At 38.1% G+C, this 23,550-nt stretch overlaps 1 protein-coding gene across 1 annotated transcript in view; it reads left to right on the forward strand.

Moving 5' to 3' along the window:
- Nucleotides 1–23,550, forward strand: part of LOC306848891 (BDNF/NT-3 growth factors receptor-like) — a gene marked incomplete at its 5' end in the record, with an annotated part of 43,008 nt that overhangs the window by 14,876 nt on the left and 4,582 nt on the right. The window contains 6 exons of the mRNA XM_079383677.1: nucleotides 10,407–10,592; nucleotides 19,002–19,129; nucleotides 19,198–19,297; nucleotides 19,491–19,621; nucleotides 19,713–19,885; nucleotides 20,219–20,459. Of these exons, the coding sequence (XP_079239803.1) occupies nucleotides 10,407–10,592; nucleotides 19,002–19,129; nucleotides 19,198–19,297; nucleotides 19,491–19,621; nucleotides 19,713–19,885; nucleotides 20,219–20,459 (959 nt within the window). The remainder of the gene's footprint in view (nucleotides 1–10,406; nucleotides 10,593–19,001; nucleotides 19,130–19,197; nucleotides 19,298–19,490; nucleotides 19,622–19,712; nucleotides 19,886–20,218; nucleotides 20,460–23,550) is intronic.

Genomic DNA, 23,550 nt, shown 5'->3' on the forward strand with positions numbered 1-23,550 from the left:
GAAGAATTTCCTCATTTGCCCACTCTCCTCCTCTCTGTCTCTCTCCGTGTGTGTCTCTCACACAAACACAGATGTGATGAATGGGAGGAGTAATGCAGCATGATATCTCAGACATCTGAGCACAGAAGCAGTGATTGGCTTAAACGTAGCCTTTCTGAAAAGACCATTAGACATCTTGGAATGTTCAAGTTCCCTCAGAAAAGCCAAAAGCTCTTTTGAAATGAGGTTTTTGTCCTATTCAGTTCATTGTGAGCACTAATTTGTACAAGGCTTGACAATAACACCACCAGCCTCACCACAGTCGGCCAGTTAGTTGTTGGCTTAGAGCCGTATTTATTGGTTTTAAGGAAAAGAGATCAGTGTTATAGATCTGGGCAGTTCATCTGTGAATGTTGTAAGTGTTGAAAATCACTGTTGCTCGTGTTTAGGCTAAATGTATTACACTGTAGGTCCTGTGCTGTTGGCTCTACAGACGATCATACCTCATATGACTTGTGGAGGAAAGGTATGTTATTGATTTGTGATGGACTCTTTTGACTGGATAGTAAGCAGTGTTTGGAAAACTACTTTAAAAGTGCACTACACTGACATGACCTAAGGGGCGATATCTTTTCACATGCATAACTAGCAATGATATAGGTTATAATATATCCAGACCCGTTTTTGCTTGGATTTTGTACAGAAACAAATGAACAATCAAACTTAAAGTGATATGTTTAGACATAATACAATATAGTAATGAGCAGTCAAATGACCAACTAAACAAATGCTACACCACAGGGCTGCATGATTTGGGGAAAAAATCTAAATGTAATTTTTCGGATAAAAATTGTGATGGCAATTTAAAATGCAGTTTTTGTTTGTTTGTTTGTTTTGAAGGGTTTCAGGTTTTCTTTGCTTGTTTGTACACTGTAAAAAAAAAATACGGTAAAAAATATGATAGCAACGTTTTAGGTTATACGGATAAAGTTTAAGTTAGTTTACATGTAAATACTGTAATTTAATTAACTGATATAATGTTAATATATCAACCTATTGAAGTATTGAAATCTGTTTTGTACATTTGTAATACACTGATAACCACCAAAAGCAGGTGGTGATGAGAAAGTCACATGATGAACCAAAGCCCATCACAAGCAGCTTTTAAATATTAACATTTATAGAAGGTGCACAGTGTCATTCACATAAACACTAAACACCATCATGGTAACACACATGAAACTGAGTAATGCAATTAGCATTAATTTAACAACATTAGATGTAACATACAACCCTAATGTACACAACTGATAAGAGAAAAAATAAGAAGAAACAGTTTTTTCAAAAACAAAAAAACATCAAATTTGAAATGTAATGCAGGGAATTCTGGGAATGTCAATTTACGGTTATTCACTGTAAATTATACGTTATATTTCCCTTCAAAAACGTAATGTAATACCCAATACAGTTTTTCACCATGCATAGTAGGGGAACTTACCGTTAACCATTTAACAGGTTTTTACTGTAGCATTTTTACAGTCTTTTACTGTTAAATTCACGGTAATTTTTTTTCACAGTGTAGGGCTGCACAATCTGGTTGGATAAATGGATGGGTGGATGAATAAATATAATAATGATAAGTAAAAAGTGTGATTATATATAACAATATTATTGTTAATAACAATAAACTATAAAACAAATTATGAAAGTTACTGTTGTAATAATACTGTCATTGTAAAATAAAATAAAAAAGATAATATTCAAGGTAATAACAACAACAATTTGGTCAAATACTTGTGATAATATATAAATATGTTGATGATCATGATGATGATAGATTATTAAGAATACATAAATAAAAAATAAGAAATTGTACTGTTAAAACAATTCTGTTTCATTGTAAAATAAAAATAGTATTTAAGATAATAATAATAATATAAAACAAAAAAATAATAATATTTCATTTTAAAATAAAACAGTATTTATAGCTTCTTTAATTTTTGACTACAGGTTTCTAAGCGCTTCTCATTACAAGTTTGAGAAGGTGGTTTGTGCACATTGCAGTCCTAAATGCACATTATAAGCGACCCAAACTCAGATCAAATGGAGTTACTGAAAACAACGGACCATGAGCTGCTCTGTGTAAAAGAACACAATGCCACGCTGTGCTCTGAAACAGGCAGTGTGTATGTTTATTTGGAGCCTGATCGCATGATGAAAACGTACCTGTGGGAACTTTTTTGCAAGACGTGAAATAAGTAGCGCCATGTACGTTTCCTGATATATTCGATGTGAAATGTCCACTGAGTGGCGCTAAAAGTGTGTTTGTTTTTTCCCCGGAAACAGATGAATGTACATATGGTACATTTTATATGACATTGGTTTTCTGCGTCACCGCAGTTCTGACTTGAAATATCTGTTAAGTGGCGCTATAACTCTAATGCTCCATGATGTTTTAAAATAAAGTAGCATCTGCACTACACCTAAACCTACCCGATAGTCTGAACAAAAGCGAATTTGATGTAAAAACGCAATCGCAAGCATGCCGCTTTAGCTTGATTTTCGATCTCTCATCTTTCAGCTCTGTCATCGTCATATTTTTCACAGGATTCGTACCCAAGGATTCCGCTGAAACTGCTGCGATATGTACTTATTAGCACATGTGTCTCGCGAAAAAGTTCCCACAGTCATGAGATCAGGTTGTTTATTTCATAACCACGATTTTAGTTTTATTTCAAGCAATTGTTAAGCCTTACTGCTAATCATTGGAATATAGCTAGTTACTGCAATGTTTCCTTGCCAACTAACTGAAATAAAAATTTTATTTATTCAAGTTTTTTATATATATTTTATTTCAGTTCATATTTATTGTATTTAAAGTAACCAAATGTTTGTTTTAGTGTAGTTTTAGTTCTAACTGCTTTAGACCTGCAGCTTCACACCGAAGAGCCAGAAAAATATGGATGTTGAAATGAGTCTGAATTGTGACAGATTTTTGAAGTGTGTTTATGGGAAGTTTATCATTTAATCCAATTTCCTGTATTCTGATTTCAGTCGTATAATGTGTTGCATTATGTATAAACCTGTTAGGCAGCCCATTAGCCAATCCCTGATGTCCTGCATGACAGTTTTATTTAGGTGGTTGCTGTCCACCCTTCTGTTCGCAACATCTGTTCTCTCAATATGATTTCTCCCTCAATTCCTGAGAGCCACAGTCCCTCCAGTGTCCCTTTGAAAATGCCTGTTTTCTATTCTCTACCCTGAAAATATCCAAGGGGTCTCGTGTTGATTTAGAAGTTGAGACAAATCTCTCAACAACTCCGAAAAGAGGAGATGTGAAAGAGGCTCAGAAAAAATCCTCTAATCTAACTTTTCACCTTTGGACTATGCGGTTACCTTCGAAGCGGTGAAGACGCTGAGTGATGCGCTCCAGTTTAAACAACACTCAAGGTGACGACACATGCTTAGAAAGGAAAATCATTAGGGCTGTCACTTTAACAAGCTTGGCGTAGGGATTCTGCTGTAACATTCCTCTTAGTTTCTGTTTGGACAGAAGGATTGTTGATGATTTTAGAAAAGTTTGCTTTCAGATTTCCCTGTTGAATTTCTGACCATCTGTGTTTTCATTGGACGTGTTCGTTCAAAGCGAAATGCTCATGAGGGAATGCTGGGATATGTTTGGAAAAGCATACGTCACTTGATATTAACTCTCTACTATGTATACTGCTTATAGTTTTATAGATGAGTTTGGGGTTAGTAAGATTTTTTTATTGTTTTTAATTTTTTTTAAAGAAATAAATTAATTGATTAATTTATCTATTTACTTTTATTTGTATTTTTATTTAAGCTTTACAGTCATCAAAGAATCCTGAAAGAAATGTATCACGGTTTCCACAAAAATTAAGCCGCACAACTGTTTTTAACATTGATAATAATCATAAATGTTTCTTGAGCAGCAAATCAGCATATCAGAGTGATTTCTGAAGGATCGTGTGACACTGGACTAATGATGCTGAAAATTCAGCTTTATATCACAGCAGTAAATTACATTTTAAAATATATTGCAATGGAAAACAGCTATTTTAGATTGTAATAATATTTCACAATATTACAGATTTTACTGTATTTTTCTCAGCCTTGGTGAACATGAGACAAAAACATTTAAAAATCATACCGATCTCAAATATTTCAATGGTAGTGTACATTTTCCAACATGTGCGTCCCACAATGCAGTGCAGTGCATTGCAGACTTTCCAGTGTAACAAATTAACCAGACGTAATATCAGCAACGTATCATTTGCTGTATTAAACATGCAGTGTGACAAGGCACATATACTTCATAGTGTTTCTCATACTGTTTTTAGAACAAATGAGGTATGTACTATAACTATGCAGTATGTACTCTGCCAGTATTTAATTGTGAACACAGTCCAGGTGTTAAATCTGAGTAAAATCTAATAACAAATATATTATTAGCTTTCTTAATTTACCTGAATGGGGTTTTAGGATATTTCACCTCAGACCAGTGAAAAATGTGAATGCAGCACATGAGAAAGAAAGAGAGATTGTTTTCCATTGTCACTTGAACTTCCTGTGACCTTGGGGTCTTCAGAAGGAAGAGGGGCTGGAGCTTTACTGTCATACGAGAGGGTGAGAGCATTTTCAGTCTTTAAAAATAGCAGCAGGCATTAAAAGCGAGAAAAACAATCAATCTCTGTTATTTTTGGGAATATGATATTTTCCTCCATGTTCTGGCCTGAATGTGTCTCTGAGAGCGTTCGGTGCTGGGGTCCCAGTCAGGACTGCTGTGTAACCGAAATCCAATCCTGAAAACAATCCATCCGCTGCTGTCCTCTCTCAACGCTCTTTCCTTCCCCCCTCATCCATCATTCCATCTATCCATCCATCCGTCTATCTATCTCTTCTCATGAACTCCTCTGATCAATAGATCACTTCCTCTCTGCTAGCAAGAAGAAAATAAGAGTTTAAGAGTGTGCAGTGGCCGGGTTTCCTTACCGGATACACACACACACACACACACACACACACACACACACACACACACACACACACACAGAGAGAGCTCTCGATTCAGTCTGAGAGGATCTGTGTGTATTTTGGCCCATCCACCGAAGGTGTATCTGAAGTAATCTGAGTAAATTCATTCTGAGTAAATAAATTTTTTGTGTAAACTATCACTTTAAGGAGGAGAGATGAGCGATATGTTTTTATAAAATGATCAAACCAATTCGCATAAAAATCTTGAAGTCAATGCTAAATTTTTCTTCAATGCAGATTCCTATTGAAATGAGAGTTTGTCTCAAAAATTCATAGAGCGACAGTAAACGTGAGCGCACCTTTAAGCAAACAATAAATCTCATTTATGACTGAATCAGTCAGTGTGGACAGATTTAGCCCTTCCTTCACAAAAAAATGAATCCCCAGTCACTTAAAGAAAGTAGGTGGCTTTACTGGACCACAGCCTGTTTTTTCAACAACATAAAGGCTTTGTATCCCAAATACTTTCCTTTTGCTTATTCCACAGTGACTGACAATCTGGAGGTTTAGTCACAGTGAACAAAAGTGAAAAAAGATGTTTTGATGCCTCATGTTTTGGGAGAAAACTAAATGTATGTTGTGTGTGTTTATAAGCTTTGAGGTCATCTACAGTATATGCTACTATATGTCTTCTACATTCCTTGAGTCCAAAAGTCTTCATGACTTTTGTCCACAATAGAGCGCTGCAGGGACAAAACCCGAAAGGCTAATTCACCATGGGTTCATATTGAAATATATTGTTTCTCTATATACAATCAACAACTATAATTTGTAGGTTTTTTATTTTGGAGTGTCTATTTACAGTAAGTGCAAACAGCCTGCCTTGTTGGCAAAGGCTATTTACACTAACTCCACCCACCAACGCGTGATTGGGTTAGTCAACATTAAAAAAGACGTTCGTCTTATATCAGTTTCAGTGGCGGAGATGGTAAGGCATGTGCTTTTTGACGCGATAGACCCGAATTCGATCCTGCCTTTTGCTGAACTTTTTTTCTTCCTTTTCAAATCTTATATTGCATCGGAAAGACATTTATTTACAATAAAAATGAAGGAAATAATCAAAAAGTTGAAAATAAAAGTATCGGGTAGGGTAGGTGTAGGGAGGGCTTTATTGTCCCAAGATGGCATCCATTTAATAATTTTAATGAAAACTATAATTTACATGGCATGGATGTTTTATGTTCATAACAATGTTGTGCGATTAATGTTTTAAATATAGAATTTTGAATAGAGAACTATTGTTTGATTGAAATAATTTAAATAACTGAAATGATACTTTAAACATAAAAATAAAACTGCCAGCAGGTGGCGGCAAGTCGCTGATTTTTTCACTGAATCATTCATTCAGTTGATTCGTTTGAACGGCTGATTCATTCAGGAACGAAGCAAGTGTCTTTATGAATGGGTAATTTAATCTCTGACTCACTAGATTCATTTAAAAACGCAGATTCATTCATAAATGACACGCCGCTGTGATTGAATAGAGATGTGCAGCGGCTCAGCTGTGACTGTTTGAAACTATTTTACTTGACTAAATAGAGCAAAATCAGGCAATATTGTTAAAGTCATACAATGTACATCACTTTATATTAACTTATTGTTTATTGAACTGTTGTCACTCACTTCAGTTCATCGCAATCTCACAAAGCTCCATCAATGCAGCTCTCTACAAAGAGTACAAATCTCTTCCAGCAAAATAATATATACAAAATATTTTAAAGGTCTTGTCATTATTGTAATCCCTTGGTGCCCCCCTATTGGCTGGTGCCCCAGGGTACCCGTCTATGGATAATCCGGCCCTGTTCTTTGTCTTTTTGGTCGATTTTCAGATACTTTTTTGCTTCAAATAAAATTTTGTAGTGTTGTGATTCACCTCGTATTTGGTTGATTTGATTTATGGCTTATAATGCATTAACGAAGACTTTTTTAAAATCCCTATGGGAAAAATGAATGGGAAAAATACATCAGCGCCACTGAAAAACTGGGTGGGCACTTAAGCATACAAACTAAAGTATACTTTACTAAATTCTAAAGGCTATGTTATTTTTTAAAAAGACAACTCCTGCAATAAGACTTGTCCCAAGGTTTCAATAAAGAAAACTATTTGTCAAGCCATTTCATGGGGTATTTAATAACAAAAATGCATATTTCTTGTAAGAACTGAAGCAGTGTTACAAAGTTGATCGCTTTAACCCAGTGTAATTGTATTAGATGTATTATCATGTTTGAATAGGACAATTGTGAGTTTAGATTCAAAGACAGCATCATGTAAATCACTGAGTGTCATGTTTCTCAAGAGACCTTCAACATTCAATTATCCCTTGAGCAGCAGAGAGGATCAATAGCTCGGCCTGAGAGTCTCCGGCCTCGGGCGCTGTAATGTCAGGACTCCGGTCACTTGGTCACTCCTGATTGTTTCGTCTTTCGTCTGCTGCCTCGCTCTCATTATTTTGCCCTCTTCACCCTCACCAGACTGACCCCTGTCACTTAACTCTATCTGCAATGATTTTTGCAACGAAACAAGTACTTAAACCAAAGGTCAATCAATCACACGCATGTAATGGCTCTGTGTGTCGAAAACAAAATGCAGCATTAAAGGCATTAAAAAATCTTAGCAAACACAAACTTTTGAACAATAGAGCGTATATTTATATTATATTTATAATTGAAAAAACAAAACAAAATCATTGAAAAGCCATTGCCATTGGACTGTATAAGCCCTGTTGAAACGCTGCTCAGCCAATCAAATTCAAGAACCAGAACTGTCTTATTGGCAATGGGTGCATCATTTGCTCCATTACTACAGCTATAATGGCTGTAAAGATGGTGTTGACGTCCTCTAAAAATTAGTAATTATTTTCCCAGACACTTTTGCCAGTAACAAGACACTTGGGTTTTCTAGTAAATGCTGTAAGCTGTTGCGCGCCATCAGAGAGGTCATCGCAATATTGCCGATCTCCAATTTCCTGTTTTATTCTCTCAGAAATCACTGAGGCTAATGCACCTACTGCTGCTATATCATTCAACAAGCCGCTGGCTGTTTCATTTACTTGCTGATGAATAATGCAGTTGAAAAAGTGCAGCTGGCAATCTAAGAGTGAAGAATGAAGATGATTTCAAGGTTCATGTGATTTACTCAAGTAGGTTCGTGGATCACTTGGTCTTGGAAGAACAATCAGATTTTAGGTCTTGGGCTGGAATTAGGGGCTTCAACAATATTTTTATCAACCAGTGAGTATTTTCACTGATTTAAGTGCTTGATTATAATCAGGATTAATGATGGATATACTCGGTCATGTAGTTTTTGCTTATGAAATAGTCACCCGTTCATGCAAAGAACAAGTGTAAATGGCAACCAAGATGCATTCGGCATGAGTAGCAATCGAAGTCAGGAGGTGGTCTGAGATGCATATAAAACGTGACTCAATCTATCCAATAATTCAAGCTATTTCTTCTGCAGGCTACAAAAGAAGATATTTTGAAGAAGTATTTTTGCCCATACAATGAGAGTCCATGCATGAGGCCTGAAACAATATTGACTTACATTGTATGTACACAAAACACCAGAGACATCTTCTTTTGTGTTTTAAGTCAATCATCATGAGGGTGAATAAATGACGAAAGAATTGAATTTTTTGATGAACTATGCTTTTAGGACAGTATAATCCTTCTGTAGGTCTGTTCCTCAGCCTCATTTTCATTTGCTTCAGATTAAATATGGCATCTGACAGCTGAGGTACACAGGGTTAAGATATTATAGCTTGATCAGATTTTGTTGCAGCATGATCTCCTTCTTCTGCTCGTTCAACTCGGGTTAATGTTGTGCAACTTAACATGTACAAGTAGATCTTCCAAAATCAACATCCTGTGTTGTTCCTGGAACAGCATTCCTATAAACCAATCATGTGCACTTTATGGATGGAGTTAAGATTGGTAGATGTCCTGTTTGTGTACAAAGACGGCCAAACCACTGAACCTAAGGCAAGACACTACAGACAAAACCATTGTTTTTTTCAGGAACTGGTCAGTTTTGACATTTTCAGCTTTGCTTCCATAACTTCTCTTCTTTTCTTTTAGACTAGTGGAAAGAAAACATCCAAAATACACATTTAAGTATTTATTTTATTACACTTTGTCTATTTGCATTTGTAGAATTCAATTATAAAATATATATTTATCAGAAAAGTGCTTTGTTAATATATAATTTTCTTGATTTATATAACATTTTAAATTTAAACTGCATATACATGGTTGGAAAAAAATGAATTACAGTCTCAATAAAAAAGTCAATTTTTTATCTAAAACTTAAAAATGTATTTAACTGTATGACCAGCTAAAAATGCCTTTTTTTCCCTCAAGTATATTTTGCTGGGAATAATTCCTGATAGATGTGTTGTTAAACATTCCGTACTTCATGTAAATGGAATAACTACACCCTTGATGGCAATTCTTTTGAACATTTTTGATGTTTCTTTGGCACTTCATGATATTTATATGTGCACAACTTGTTTCTTTTAGTTGGTTCCCTGTGTTTTATTCCAATTACAACAGAAAACAGATTTAAAACTTTGATTGATTCTGGCTGGCTAAACACTTTCTGTCATTCTGAAGCTCTTGTCTGTACTATTTATTAGTTTATTAGTTATGTTCCCTTTTGCTTTAATGACAGCACCATTTGAGCTCCATGGACTTTGTGTTAATCCTGATGATCGTGTTCTCCGGCATGATTTGAGAATGAGCCAAAGAGCATCTTGTGCTTTAACGGAATCAAGAACATCTAACCATCTGTACAAAAGAGTTCACTTTACTTCAATGTCTCACATTTACTTATTTGATTAGTGACCTGGAAATAGCACAGAATGTCATATTCTTTTTATGTCATGAAGTTTAATTGTTTAAATTAGCGTTCAGAATCCTAAACCTTTCTATATATGCCCAGTCCCACATTTTCAGTGTGTTCTCAAACGTTTGGACCCCACTGTACAAATATCCTGTCAGACAGGAAGCCCCCCGCTGTTTCCCTTTATCTATGAACATTCTTCCTTTCTGATTCTGCCAAATCGTTTGACTTTAAACTAGAACTGTGTCTTTTCAAATAGGCATGATGTTCCTAAGAGACCTTGCTTTGATGTTTTTAATTAAACTTTTTTATTTTTATTGATATTTTTGTTGTTATTTAATGTTGAATAAAAATGTGGCCAAGGGATTGTTTTTTTTCCTTGCAAAACATGGGGACAGGATGGGGAAAAAATACTGATATGAATATAAATTGCATTTTAATAGCAGTATATTCTTGCCATGGAAAAAATGTTTAATAAACAGCCTTTAAATACAGTGGTTCTGAGTGCAAGTTTTTGTCTTTGACACAGGTCCTTCCTCGGTCATCAGTAATGATGATGACTCTGCCAGTCCTCTTCATCATGTGTCCAACGGCTCTAACACACCCTCATCCTCTGACATGAACGTGGACGCCGTCATCATTGGCATGACCAAGATTCCCGTCATAGAGAACCCGCAGTACTTCCGCTGCACCAGTCTGCTCAAATCTGATACATGTGAGTCTGTCTCTCTCCGTTTCTACATGTGTGTCTTATGAAACTATGTTATCCTAGTGACTACAAAAAGATTAAGAAATGTCTGTCTAGAATATGTTCCAGTAATAATACATGATATATATTATACATATATGCTATAGTCAAATCTTTGGAATAATTAGAATTTTTTAATTTGGTAAAATACAGTAAAAAAAACAGTAAAATTGTGAAATATTACTACAATTTAAAATAACTGTTTTCTATGTGAATATATGTAAAAAGTAATTTATTCCTGTGATGGAAAAGCTGAATTTTCAGCATCATTACTCCAGATTTCAGTGTCACATGATCCTTCAGACATCATACTAATATGCTGATTTGCTGCTCAAGAAACATCTCTGATAATTATGAATGTTAAAACAGTTGTTCTGCTTAATACTAATATTTTCATCACAAAAGTTTGGGGTAAGTAAATCTGCATATTAGAAAGATCACATGACACTGAAGCAATGATGGTGAAAATTCAGCTTTAACATCACAGGAATAAATTACATTTATAATAGAAAGCAGATGTAATAATATTTCACTGTATTGTAGTTTTAACTGTATATTTAATCAAATAAATGCTGCTTTGGTGAGAATAAGAGACCCAGAGTCACACGCACACGCGCACACACACACACACACACACACACACACACACGCACACGCACACGCACGCGCACACACACACACACACACACACACACACATATATCTACGTATATAAATTAAGCCTGTCTTTGGAAACATTTTTAAGAACTTTTTCTTTGTTTTTATGTCCCTTTATGCATGTAAACATAATGTAGCAGGCAATAAATAATTTACAATTTAAATAATATACATATTTTTAAATAATATACATAAATATAGTAATGAGCATGACTTTTTTCACATTCTGTAATGGGAAGTTGGGTAGAAAGTGTGCTAGGCATCGTTTTCTTCCAGTAAAATATCATTTCTAATTTATTTATTTTAAAACTGGGAGTGATATATTCTGACAATTATTTGACAGGTTTATTCATTTGTCAACACATCTGCATACACAAACACACAGCATCTGAAATATTTATTTTATAGCCCTCTTCACTTGCCTCTCATTTTTCCGTTCACTGTGTGCTTTCCTCCTCACTCTGGTTACTTTTAATATAGGGTTATGGTGTACAGTGAGTTACTGTAGATCGATGCAGCCTCATCATCTAGCTCTCGCTAATGTAATCAGCTGACTGGCTAGTTTTTCTTCAAAAGCATTTCTTAATCACATTAAGGATAAATCTCTAAGAGCGCAGTGTCTGTTCAAAATCTTCTCTCTCTCTCTCTTTATCTCTCTCTCCTCCAGCACACTAAGCGCCTGATTAATCTCGTTTTATCTCTGTACTGTCCTCACTCTCTAAAGGGACGCCTGGGATGAGAAACATCTCTTTTCCACCATATCTGAAATAATCTCTTGTACACCTTTAATTAAATTATGTCCAGTGTCCGGACTTACACGTGTCTCGTGTGTCCCATAAATGAAGCTCTCAGACACCCATTGTGTAGTAAAAACATTGGGGTGTCTATAGAACACAAAACAAGATATTTAGAAGAATGTTTCAGCTGTCCGTACAGTGAAAGTCAATGGGGTCCAAAAGTTTCAATCACAAAATAGATCCTAAAAGTAGTGTAAAAGTAACAATATCCAGCAGTTTAATCCAAGAGTTTGGAAGTGTTACGATCACTTTGTATCACCTTTGAATCAAATATGGTGACACGTCAATAAATATCAGTGTTTGATGTCATTGAAGGGTCACTATATTTGATTTGAGCTATGAGTTGATTGATTTGATTTGAGTTAAATTTCTTAAATTTCAAGTGAAATATGAGTATCTACTTAACCAGCTGATGATTTAAATCAGGTGTGTTTGATTAGGTCGACCAGTGGTTCCCAATCCTGATCCTGGAGAACCTCAAGCACTGCACATTTTAGATTTCTCCTTAAACAAACACACCTGATTCAACTCATCAGCTCATTAGTAAATTGACCCAAGACCTCCTCAAATGTGTCAAATAAGAGAGACATCAAAAATGTGTGATGTTGGGGGTTCTCCAGAACCATGATTGGGATCCACTGAGGTAGACAACTCAGTTATATCTCCCATGCTTTGAAAGAGAAACCTCAAACCAGGATCCCCAACCCTGCTCCTGAAGAGCTACAGTCCTGCAGACTTCAGCTCCAACCCTGCTTCAACACACCTGCCTGTAATTATCTTTTATCATTAGCTGCAGGATGGGAGCAAGGTTGGAGACCCATGCTCTAAACAATATCATTTTCCAATTGGGTTCTCATAAGAACAGCCTACTCAATCCCTAAATATCAGGCTTAAAACTTCTCACTCATCTGAAATTGCTCAACTTATCATGACTAAAGCACTAACATCTGTCAGAGTGTCTGTACGTACAGTTGTAATAATATTTCACTGTATTGTAGTTTTAACTGTATATTTAATCAAATAAATGCTGCTTTGGTGAGAATAAGAGATCCAAACTCACACACACACGCACACACACACACACACACACACACACACACACTCACACATACACACACACACACACACATATATATCTATGTATATAAATTAACCCTTTCTTTGGAAACATTTTTAAGATTTTTTTCTTTGTTTTTATGTGCCTTTATGCATGTAAACATAATGTAGCAGGCAATAAATAATTTACAATTTAAATAATATACATATTTTTAAATAATATACATACATTATAGTAATGAGTATGACTTTTTTCACATTCTGGTAATGGGAAGTTGGGTAGAAAGTGTGCTAGGCATCGTTTTCTTGATCAAGAAAACTGTCCAGTTGCATAGCAACTCTTATTGCTGTAATCCTGACAGTGCCAATCCTATATACTCACCCTGTCTAGATTTCAAACAAAAGAGTCAGTTTCTTCGATTAGATTAGATTAGATTAGAGTAGATTAGATTAGATTAAACTTTATTGTCATTGCACATGTAAAGTACAGGGCAACGAAATGCAGTTAGCATCTAACCAGAAGTGCAATAAGCAGAGGTACAGGATATACAGTGCCTACAATATGTTACATACGGTATGTACAGAATATACAGATAAGGCAGTAGTACTATGGACATAATTTACAAGTTTTTAAATACTATCAGTATGATATACAGATGGGTGATATGAACATACTATACAGATGGATTGTGCAGTAAATGTATGTACACTGTGAGCAAAAACTATGAACATAATTACAAATGGATATGAATAAATTATAAATTAAGATATATAAACACTAGTGCAATGAACACTGAAAGTGCATAGAAATAAAAATTTACAGTACATAGTACTCGGTGTGTAGATTGTTTTTTTTTTTTTTTTTAATCGATTTAATGATGGGGAGGGGTGAAGAGTTTGTAGTGGTGTGTGAGGGGGGTATCACTGGGCAGAGTTTAGTAGGGAAACAGCTGTAGGGAAAAAGCTGTTCCTGAGTCTGCTTGTCCTTGTTCGGAGGCTCCTGAAGCGCCTCCCAGAGGGCAGTAAGTTAAACAGTCTATGGTCAGGGTGAGAGGAGTCCTTAAGAATGCCGCGAGCTCGACGTAAACAGCGTTTTCTCTGGACGTCCTCAATGGCAGGAAGTGGTGTCCCTGTGATGCGTTGGGCGGTTTTCACCACCCTCTGTAGTGCCTTGCGGTCAGCAGCTGAGCAGTTCCCATACCAGACTGTGATGCAGTTGGTCAGGATGCTTTCAATTGCACACCGGTAGAAGTTCAGCTGGATGGTTGGAGACAGGTGGTTCTTCTTCAGTGTCCTAAGGAAGAAGAGGCGTTGGTGAGCCTTCTTGACTAGGCTGGATGTGTTGGTGGTCCAGGTCAGGTCCTCCGAGATGTGGGTTCCCAGGAACTTGAAGCTGGAGACACGTTCAACAACCATCCCGTTAATGTGGATGGGGTCATGCGTTCCACTTTTCTTCTTCCTGAAGTCCACAATAAGTTCCTTTGTCTTGCTGGTGTTGAGGAGCAGGCTATTGTCAGCACACCATGCAGCCAGGTGCTGTACCTCCTCCCTGTAGGCAGTCTCATCGTTGTCTCTGATGAGGCCAATCACTGTGGTGTCGTCAGCAAACTTGATGATGGAGTTGGATCCATGCACAGGCCTGCAGTCATGGGTGTAGAGGGAGTAGAGAAATGGGCTCAGCACACAGCCCTGTGGTACGCCGGTGTTGAGTGTGATGGTGGTGGAGCAAGTGAGGCCTGACCTAACATGCTGAGGTCTGTTGGTCAGAAAGTCCATAATCCAGCTGCAAAGGGAGGTGTTAACACCCAAGTCTCCAAGTTTAGTGGTCAGCTTGGACGGAATGACGGTGTTGAATGCTGAGCTGAAATCAACAAACAATATCCGTGCATATGTGTTGTTGTTTTCCAGGTGTGTGAGTACCGAGTGCAGTACTGTGCATACTGCATCCTCAGTGCTTCTATTGCTTCTATAGGCAAATTGGTGTGGGTCCAGTGTGGGTGGAAGGCAGTTCTTGAGGTGTGCCAGGACCAGTCGCTCAAAGCACTTCATAACAATGGGTGTGAGTGCTACGGGGCGGTAGTCATTCAGGCACGTTGGGGAGGAGTGTTTCGGCACTGGCACAATGGATGTGGACTTAAAGCATGTTGGCACCGTTGCTTGGGTGAGTGACAGGTTGAAAATGTCTGTGAAGACCCCTGCGAGCTGCTCTGCACATGTCCTGAGCACACGTCCAGGAATGCCGTCGGGGCCAGCAGCCTTGTATGCGTTGATCCGGCTCAATGCTGTGCAGACATCTGTGGAGGTGAGTTTGAGGGTCTGATGGTCTCCTGAGAGTGTGATCTTGGTGGCTGTCTCCTTGTTGTTGTTGTCAAAGCGAGCATAAAAGTCATTTAGCTCGTTAAGGAAGGAGACGTCTGTGACCGTTGGAGTGGAGTTGCATGGCTTGTAGTCACTGATGACCTGGATGCCCTGCCACATGCGCCGGGGGTCAGAGTTGGAAAAATGCTCCTCTACCTTTAGCTTGTAGCAGTGCTTGGCCTTCTTGATGCCCTTCTTCAGGTTAGCCCTGGATATGCTGTAGGCCTGAGCGTCATCTGATCTGAAAGCAGTGTTGCGGGCTTTCAGCAAGAGCCGCACTTCCTTGTTCATCCATGGCTTCTGATTAGGGTACGTTGTGATCTGTTTCTCTGTTGTGACACTGTCAATGGAGGTATTGATGTAGTCCAGTACAGAGGTGGTATAGATATCAATGTCCGTGTGAGAGCCACTGGCAGCCTGAGAAGCAAACATACTCCAGTCCGTGTGTTGAAACTTGTCCTGAAGTACAGACTCTGCTCCTATTGGCCACACTTTGATGGTCTTCACTGATGGCTTCACACGGTTGATGAGGGGTGAATACTTGGGGGTGAGAAACAAAGAAAGGTGATCAGACTGTCCGAGGTGGGGGAGGGGAGTCGCGATGTAAGCTCCAGCGATGTTTGTGTAAACATGATCCAAAGTTTTTTCTCCTCTAGTGTGGCAGGAGACATGCTGATGGAATTTGGGGAGCACTGTCTTTAAGTTGGAGTGATTAAAATCACCCACAACAATAAATGCAGCTTCCGGGTGTACAGTCTGTTGTTTACTAATGGCCGCATGCAGTTCGTTCATAGCAAGCTTGGCATTAGCATCCGGGCTGCAATATAGGCTGCAGTTATGATGGTGGAAGTGAACTCCCGCGGCAGATAGAAAGGTCTACACTTAACCATGAGAAACTCTAGGTTAGGTGAGCAGTGTTTTCCAACAATGTCAGAGTTCGTACACCAAGCTTTGTTTACATAAATGCACAATCCTCCGCCTCTGGTCTTGCCGGAGTCATCTGCCGTTCTATCTGCTCGGAGCGTGTAGCGTCCGGTTAGATCAATAGCATTATTGGGTATGTCGCTATGTAGCCATGTTTCAGTGAAAACCATGACATTGCAGTCCAAAAGTTTCTTACTATGGGTGATGCGAAGTCGTATCTCATCCATTTTGTTCACCAATGACCGCACATTAGCGAGGAAAATGCTGGGTAAAGAGAGCCGGTGCGGTGTTAGCTTTAGCTTAGCTCTTAGTCCTCCGCGCTTCCCCCGCCTTTGTTTACGATCTCGGCGCCGCCTGTGAGCACTTCCGCCCGGCCGAGCAGAGTGCGTAGCCTCGGGTGTTCTGGAGATCTCCGGGATGAGTCGATGATTGGTTATAAGATTGTTGGAAAAGTGCAGACCGATATCCAAAAGCTCCTGTCGGGTGTTCGCGCCGCCATCTTGGTTTAACATTTACTTAGTGTTGATTCATTCAGGTAAGGTACAAAATTACACACTATTGAAGGGTTCCACCTTATCAAGTCAGAGTCGAGTCCTAGTCTTTTTCTAATTGAGTTTGTGTGGCAGATGTTGTCTTTTTATCTTAATCTTAATCCACAAAAATAACCCCTTTCTCAGATCAAGCCATTCACAGATTCTGGCCTGATGTACGTCCTGATGTGCGTCACACAGGCCATGGCCCCTCCCACGACTATTGACGAAAAAAACTGATTATCGACGAACACTGGTGTTTTACCTTAGACCCACCATGAGTGAGCTGTCATCAATCCGCCATTGTTTCGATGCCGGAGCAGGGATAGACAAGAATATCTCCTATGCGATTGAGGTGTTTTGTTGTTGGATGTAATAATGAACATAGCAGTCATCATTTACTCCCGACATCTGAGCCGCTGAAGACGCAGTGGATTAAGTTTGTTTTTGAAGGGAGTGCGCCCCTGATCTACCTAAATGCATCTATGTTCGCTTGAATCATTCGTGATCCAGCCTTACCTACAGAAGGTTTTTTAAGAATCTTTGCAAATTGCCTTTCCTAATAATGAGCTAGTTAGCAAGTTCTGCGGCTAAAGTTTACATGAGAATGGCTCGTCACCCCATGAAAGAGAGGGGCGGGGTGGGCAGAGCTCATTAGCATTTAAAGGGACATGCACCGAAATGGGTCACTGTGAACAGAGCTGTTTTCGACAAGGTAAAAAGGGTGTTGAAGAGAGTGCTGGTTATTCACTCCCCCCACCTACAATCCCTGCCTGTAGGGTTACAAGTCCGACTCTCTAACCATTAGTTAGAAAAATAATTCCTCATTCTCCTGTAACTGACACCATTACTGAGTACAGGCATCTTAAGTTAAGTTCCTTATGTTTCCTCACTTCAACACCCCACTGAGTCTCCATCTTTCAAAGTCTTCAAGACTTGGTCTCCAGCCTGTGACACACAATTTCAAGCTCCACAGTCACGACCTAGATGGCTTCAATCCCATTAAACTATTTTGGGATTGAAGGTTACAGAGTTGAAGGGCAGTGCAAAATGACCTTAAAGGGATAGTTCATTCCACAGTTTTGTCATTATTTACCCAATCTCATGTTGTTCCAGATGTGTATGCTCTTATTTTAACTGTGCAACATGAAAGTAGAAATTAGAACCAAGTGCTCTCCAAACAATACTGGGTTAAAAACAATCCAATTTGGGTAATTTTGGCAACCCAACGATGAGTCATTTAATTTTTTTTAAATCAATTTTTGTTTACAATATATTACACTGCTGGGTTCAGATGAACCCAAAAAAGGTTGGAAATTAAAGTCACTTTAACACACTCTACAGTAACAGCAAAGGAATTAAAATGTATTGATAAGCAAGAGCACCCAGAAAGTAGGAGAAATATAGACAAGTAAAAACAATGTGTACAAAAGTGCAGAGATGAATAGCAAATCAACAGTTATACAGCTCATACAGTTACATGGCCTTTTAAACATTACATTGAACATTGTTGAAGAAAAATTTAACTTATGTTTAATACCAAATTTGACCAGTTATTTCTTTTTTTTCTTATGTCAAATGGAAAATCTATAAAAATAATTTTTTACCCTCTCCTTTTAAAGCATTTTTAGTCACTTTTCTCAAGTGCCATTACAGCTCACCACTCAAGTGATTCTGGTTTTAGAGAAAACACTCCAGTTTAAAAAGAACATGCTTCTCGCTGCAGGCATTTTAAAAGTTCTCTCTCCTCTCTGCCTCAATTACTTTTCTTATTTTCCACACATATTCCTGTCATGAGTGCCACGGACATGAATAGGCAAAGCAGTATCGGCACACTCACAACCCACCACTATTTGGTTGGTGATTATGAATGATAATCAACCCAAATTGAGTCAAGTCAACAGCTTCTTTACCCAAAAGTCTCAACTCTTGCTTGCTTTGTTTTTTTTAGAGTGTAGTCGATTTTTTGGTTTGAAAACTGGTCCTATTGCACTACTCTGAGCAATTCAAACCAGCATGGGAAGTCTGAGGTTCACCTGTGCGACTGTTAGCAGCTGGCCTCAGTAACTCTCACTCCCACCAGGGTCATGGCACCAATGCAGGTCACTGCACCAATGTAACTGGTCCTACTCACACTAGTCCGAGCAGGATCAAAACCAGTGTCAACCGGCATTGGAGGCAGGTTTGCTAATGAGTACTTTTAAGACCACAGCGTCTAGTGTCAGTTCCTAGTGTGCCTCTTGTGGACAGGGGAGTGAGGTTTACCCATGCAGCTCTTACTACCTGGCCTCAGTAACACTCACTCCCATCCAGGTCATGGCACCAATGCAGTTTCATGGCACTAGTCCAGGTCACGGCACCAATGCAGTTTCATGGCACTAGTCCAGGTCACGGCACCAATGTCTAACAAATGACTAATTAGAGTATCCTATTCAATATATGGCTCCAGAGAATGACCAATATGTGACAAAATATGTTCTTTCTTGTGAATCGTTTAAATAAGAAAAACAGAAATGTGTAATTGTACTGCATTCTTTCAACAGTTGTTCAGCACATTAAGAGGCACAACATTGTCCTGAAGAGGGAACTTGGAGAAGGAGCGTTTGGGAAAGTGTTTCTGGCCGAATGCTACAACCTGTCCACAGAGCAGGAGAAGATCTTAGTGGCTGTCAAGGTTGGCTGTTGAATTTAGTGTTGATGTTGGCATACTAAACGTAAGGTTGTCAGTATACTCAGTGTATTTGTACACATTTTTGTGTTTTTAGACTTTGAAAGAGGCCAGTGAGAATGCCAGGAAGGACTTCCATCGTGAGGCTGAGTTGTTGACCAATCTGCAGCATGAACACATCGTCACGTTCTACGGCGTGTGTGTGGAGAGTGATCCCCTTATTATGGTGTTTGAGTACATGAAACATGGCGACCTCAACAAGTTCCTTAGGTACCGTTGCCTGAACTTGTCTATGTGAATGTTTGTATTGGAATTCAATAGTGCTTAGTCACATATTTTCTATAATTGCTTTGTCCTTGTAAGTCAATAATTACACATAATTTTTCATGGATAAAAAATCTAATACAAAGGAAATCAGCCAGTCAAAACATAGGAATTTCATTCCTGCTAGTTTAGCGAGTTTGAACTTGTAATTGGTAAACACATTCTCTCTGAAACCCAAATGATCTACCAGGGTGCTTATGGCCAGTCTCTGACTCTAAGATGAATGTTTGTGACTTGTGGTCTGGTTGAGGTCATTACTTTTTGTCTGTCCACCCGTAGGGCTCATGGTCCAGATGCAGTCCTGATGGCTGATGCACAGGTGCAGCAGCAGGCAGAGCTCACTCAGTCTCAGATGCTGCATATTGCGCAGCAGATCGCTGCAGGCATGGTGTATCTGGCTTCCCAGCACTTTGTTCACAGAGACCTGGCCACACGAAACTGCCTAGTCGGGGAGAATCTCCTGGTGAAGATCGGAGACTTTGGGATGTCCCGAGATGTCTACAGTACAGATTACTATCGGGTAATATTTGCTTTCTAGTTTGACTGTGTTTTTGAGTCCAAAATGATAAATATAAATTCTAATTCCATTTAATTTTACATTAATAAATATGTTATTGTTTACCTATTTGTTTTAGTAGCCATTACTCATATTACTCCAGCCATCCTTCAGAAATGAATGTAAAGTATACATACATATATATGTATGCGCAAGATTATATCAGTATAATGCCCACAGATTCAGATTTATTCATCCATTCTGTTACAGTTTCATTAGTCGGAAATTAATGCTGACTTCACAAGGACACTTAAAGGCGGTATTCAAGTCCTTTTCCCAGTATATGTATAAATCAATATGCTTCTCATTTTCTTAGCTATACACTGTCTACTGATCACTAAATACCATCTATTCAAACACCTTGACCCTACCAGCTCTCTTCCTGTATGATGTCAGCAGAATTTATCTCTCTCTGTGTGTGTGTGTGTGTGTGTGTGTGTGTGTGTGTCCTGATTCACTACCGTCAGTAAGTCTCTCCCAGATTAGGAGTCAGGGAGGAAAGTGGCGTGGGAACAGGAAAGAGGGGTTACTATGGCAAAAGCAAAGAAAAAGAATAGAGCGCTTGCGCTGTCAGACAAAAACTGAAAAACTCATTAAAGATCTCTCATTAGTATTCACCCCCATATTCAGCATGAGGGCCTAGCGAGAAGCAGAGGGGCCTAAGTTAGGGATAACAAGTAAAAACAAACGGAAAGATACAGAAATATAATGGCTAGAGAGAATAAAATCAAGAAACCAAACCACACATTTTGGAATATATAGCATTTGAAGAGACACTGACAACTTAATTTATTCTTTGATAGCATGATGTTCTTTTATTGTCTTCCATTCATGCATTCTGCATGAATCATCTATCCAGTGACTGAATATGGGTTGAATGATGTTTATAAATGCAGAGATGTGCGATTAGATAGCTCTCTTCACCGAAGTTCATTTGAGTTCATTTATCTCTGAATACTGATGAATATCATGATACATCTCCATTATATGAGCCTTCATTGAGATTCAAATGCAGGTCAGCGGATATGTGTGTGTGTGTGTGTGTGCGCGCACACTATGTGTACGCCATTGATTAGGCCTATAGAACATCAGTTTCCATAGAAACAGCTGGTCAGGCAGAGGCTGATGGGTGGAGTTCTGTTGTGAAAGCATGTTGTTTATATAAAGTTTTCATAAAGTTTTTTCCCCCTATGTTGTCCTTCTTCGTCTGCATATACTGTAATATGGTCACACTTTAGTTTGGGGACCAATTCTCACTATTAACTATCTATTAACTACGACTTTTACTTTAATAATGTCCAAATTTGCTGCTTATTATAATAGTTATTATAATAGGTAGTTATTAACTTTAGAAATGGGGTAGGATTCAGGGATCTAATGTATGGTCATGCAGAATAATGCATTAATATGCAGAGCTGGCTAAATTACTTACAAATACTGATTCCAAATTACATGACAAAAATTGTAGTTAATAACGTAATCCATTACATTACACATTTCAGGTAATATAACCAGACTACTTTTTGATTAGCTTTAGATTACTTTTAAAATATGGAAAAAGAGGAATTAGGGAGAAACAAAAAATTATAAATGTTGTGTGAATAATATGCAATCGTGAACTCAATAAAAATGTAACTGTAGTCTGAGTGTTTTAAAATGTATTTTTACCTAATTTCAAATAGTTTATTTTTGGAATCTCATTATGTAATCCAGATGACATGTAATCAGTTACTACCCAGCTCTGTTAATATGTGCTTTATAAGCACTAATAAACATCCAATATGCTAGTAATATGTATGCTAATAAGCAATTAGTTAATAGTGAGATTTGGTCCTAAAGTGTTACCAGTTCTTTAATAGAGAGTCAATATTTTGATCTTTTAATTTTGACATGAAATCAGAAGTAACCCTGTTTGCTTTCTTGGTCATATTTTGCACCATTTATCACTACACCTTATTTCATTATTTAAGGAAAAACATGTCTTTCTAATCTTTCATCCAAATGTTACCTTGCTCCAATCTTCTTATAAACCAATCAGTTCAGCTTTTCATGTTGCCTTTTGCAAAGTGTTATATCATGATAATCATTCAGCTCTATTCTCCTGTACTTAATAATGTGCATGCATACTCTTTAAAAGGCTGTTAAAATCAAACCTACAGGATTGAACTGGCCTGCAACAATATCCGGCTTTGCCAGTAATTGTCCACCTAAAACCAGTTAAGAGAAATTTAAACAGGTGAAAACTGGTCTGAGCTTTTTAGCAGGATGTTGTTGTGTGGATGAGCATCTGGGTGTGTTGGTTTGTTTGTTTTGTGTGTGTGTGTGTGTGTGTGTGTGTGTGTGTGTGTGTGTGTGTGTGTGTGTGTGTGTGTGTGTGTGTGTGTTCGATTGCAGGGGAAAAAGGTTTCTAATAGCGCTTGTGTGATAGACTATTTTTTAAGAGATCCTTCCAGTCTGTAGCTCCACTATGGGACCAGTGAAAAGCCTAAAAGCTTTTGACCTTAATATTTGATGAGTCCAGTATGTTAAACCAATTAATCTGAGACTAATCCACATACTGGACCACAATCTCATAATTAATATTTCAGAGGCAGCGCATTATGGAGAAAGCTAATAAATGAAATGATTGGTTTTGGGGTTGAGCTCCAGGCCAGACCAACTCCCCAAGCTTACAGCATCCAAATCCTGAAAGGCGCAATTTATGGCACCATCTGAGGTCCCGAACTGGAAATACCGTCAGCATTTGCTTGAGAGCTTTTTGGACTGAACAATGCTCCAGTTGCAACAAACTGTTGACTGTCTACTCTTGTTCTAAATGTCTGCATGGCTCTTATCCATTAGCACCTGTCAGATGCAGGGAGTTTTGTTAGAGTAGCTTGGTTTTATGTATCTTCTGTTTTGGCAATTTGAGGACACCTGGACATCTTAATGTCAAACTGCAGTTTAACATATACAGTATTCAGTGCTGTTTGATGTTATAATTAATTACATTGTTTGGCCATTTATTGATTTGACAGATTCAAACATGTCACCTACATCAGCATCATAGCTTAAT

This window comes from Barbus barbus (assembly GCF_936440315.1).
Source record: "Barbus barbus genome assembly, chromosome: 29".
Classification (NCBI taxonomy): Eukaryota; Metazoa; Chordata; class Actinopteri; order Cypriniformes; family Cyprinidae; genus Barbus; species Barbus barbus.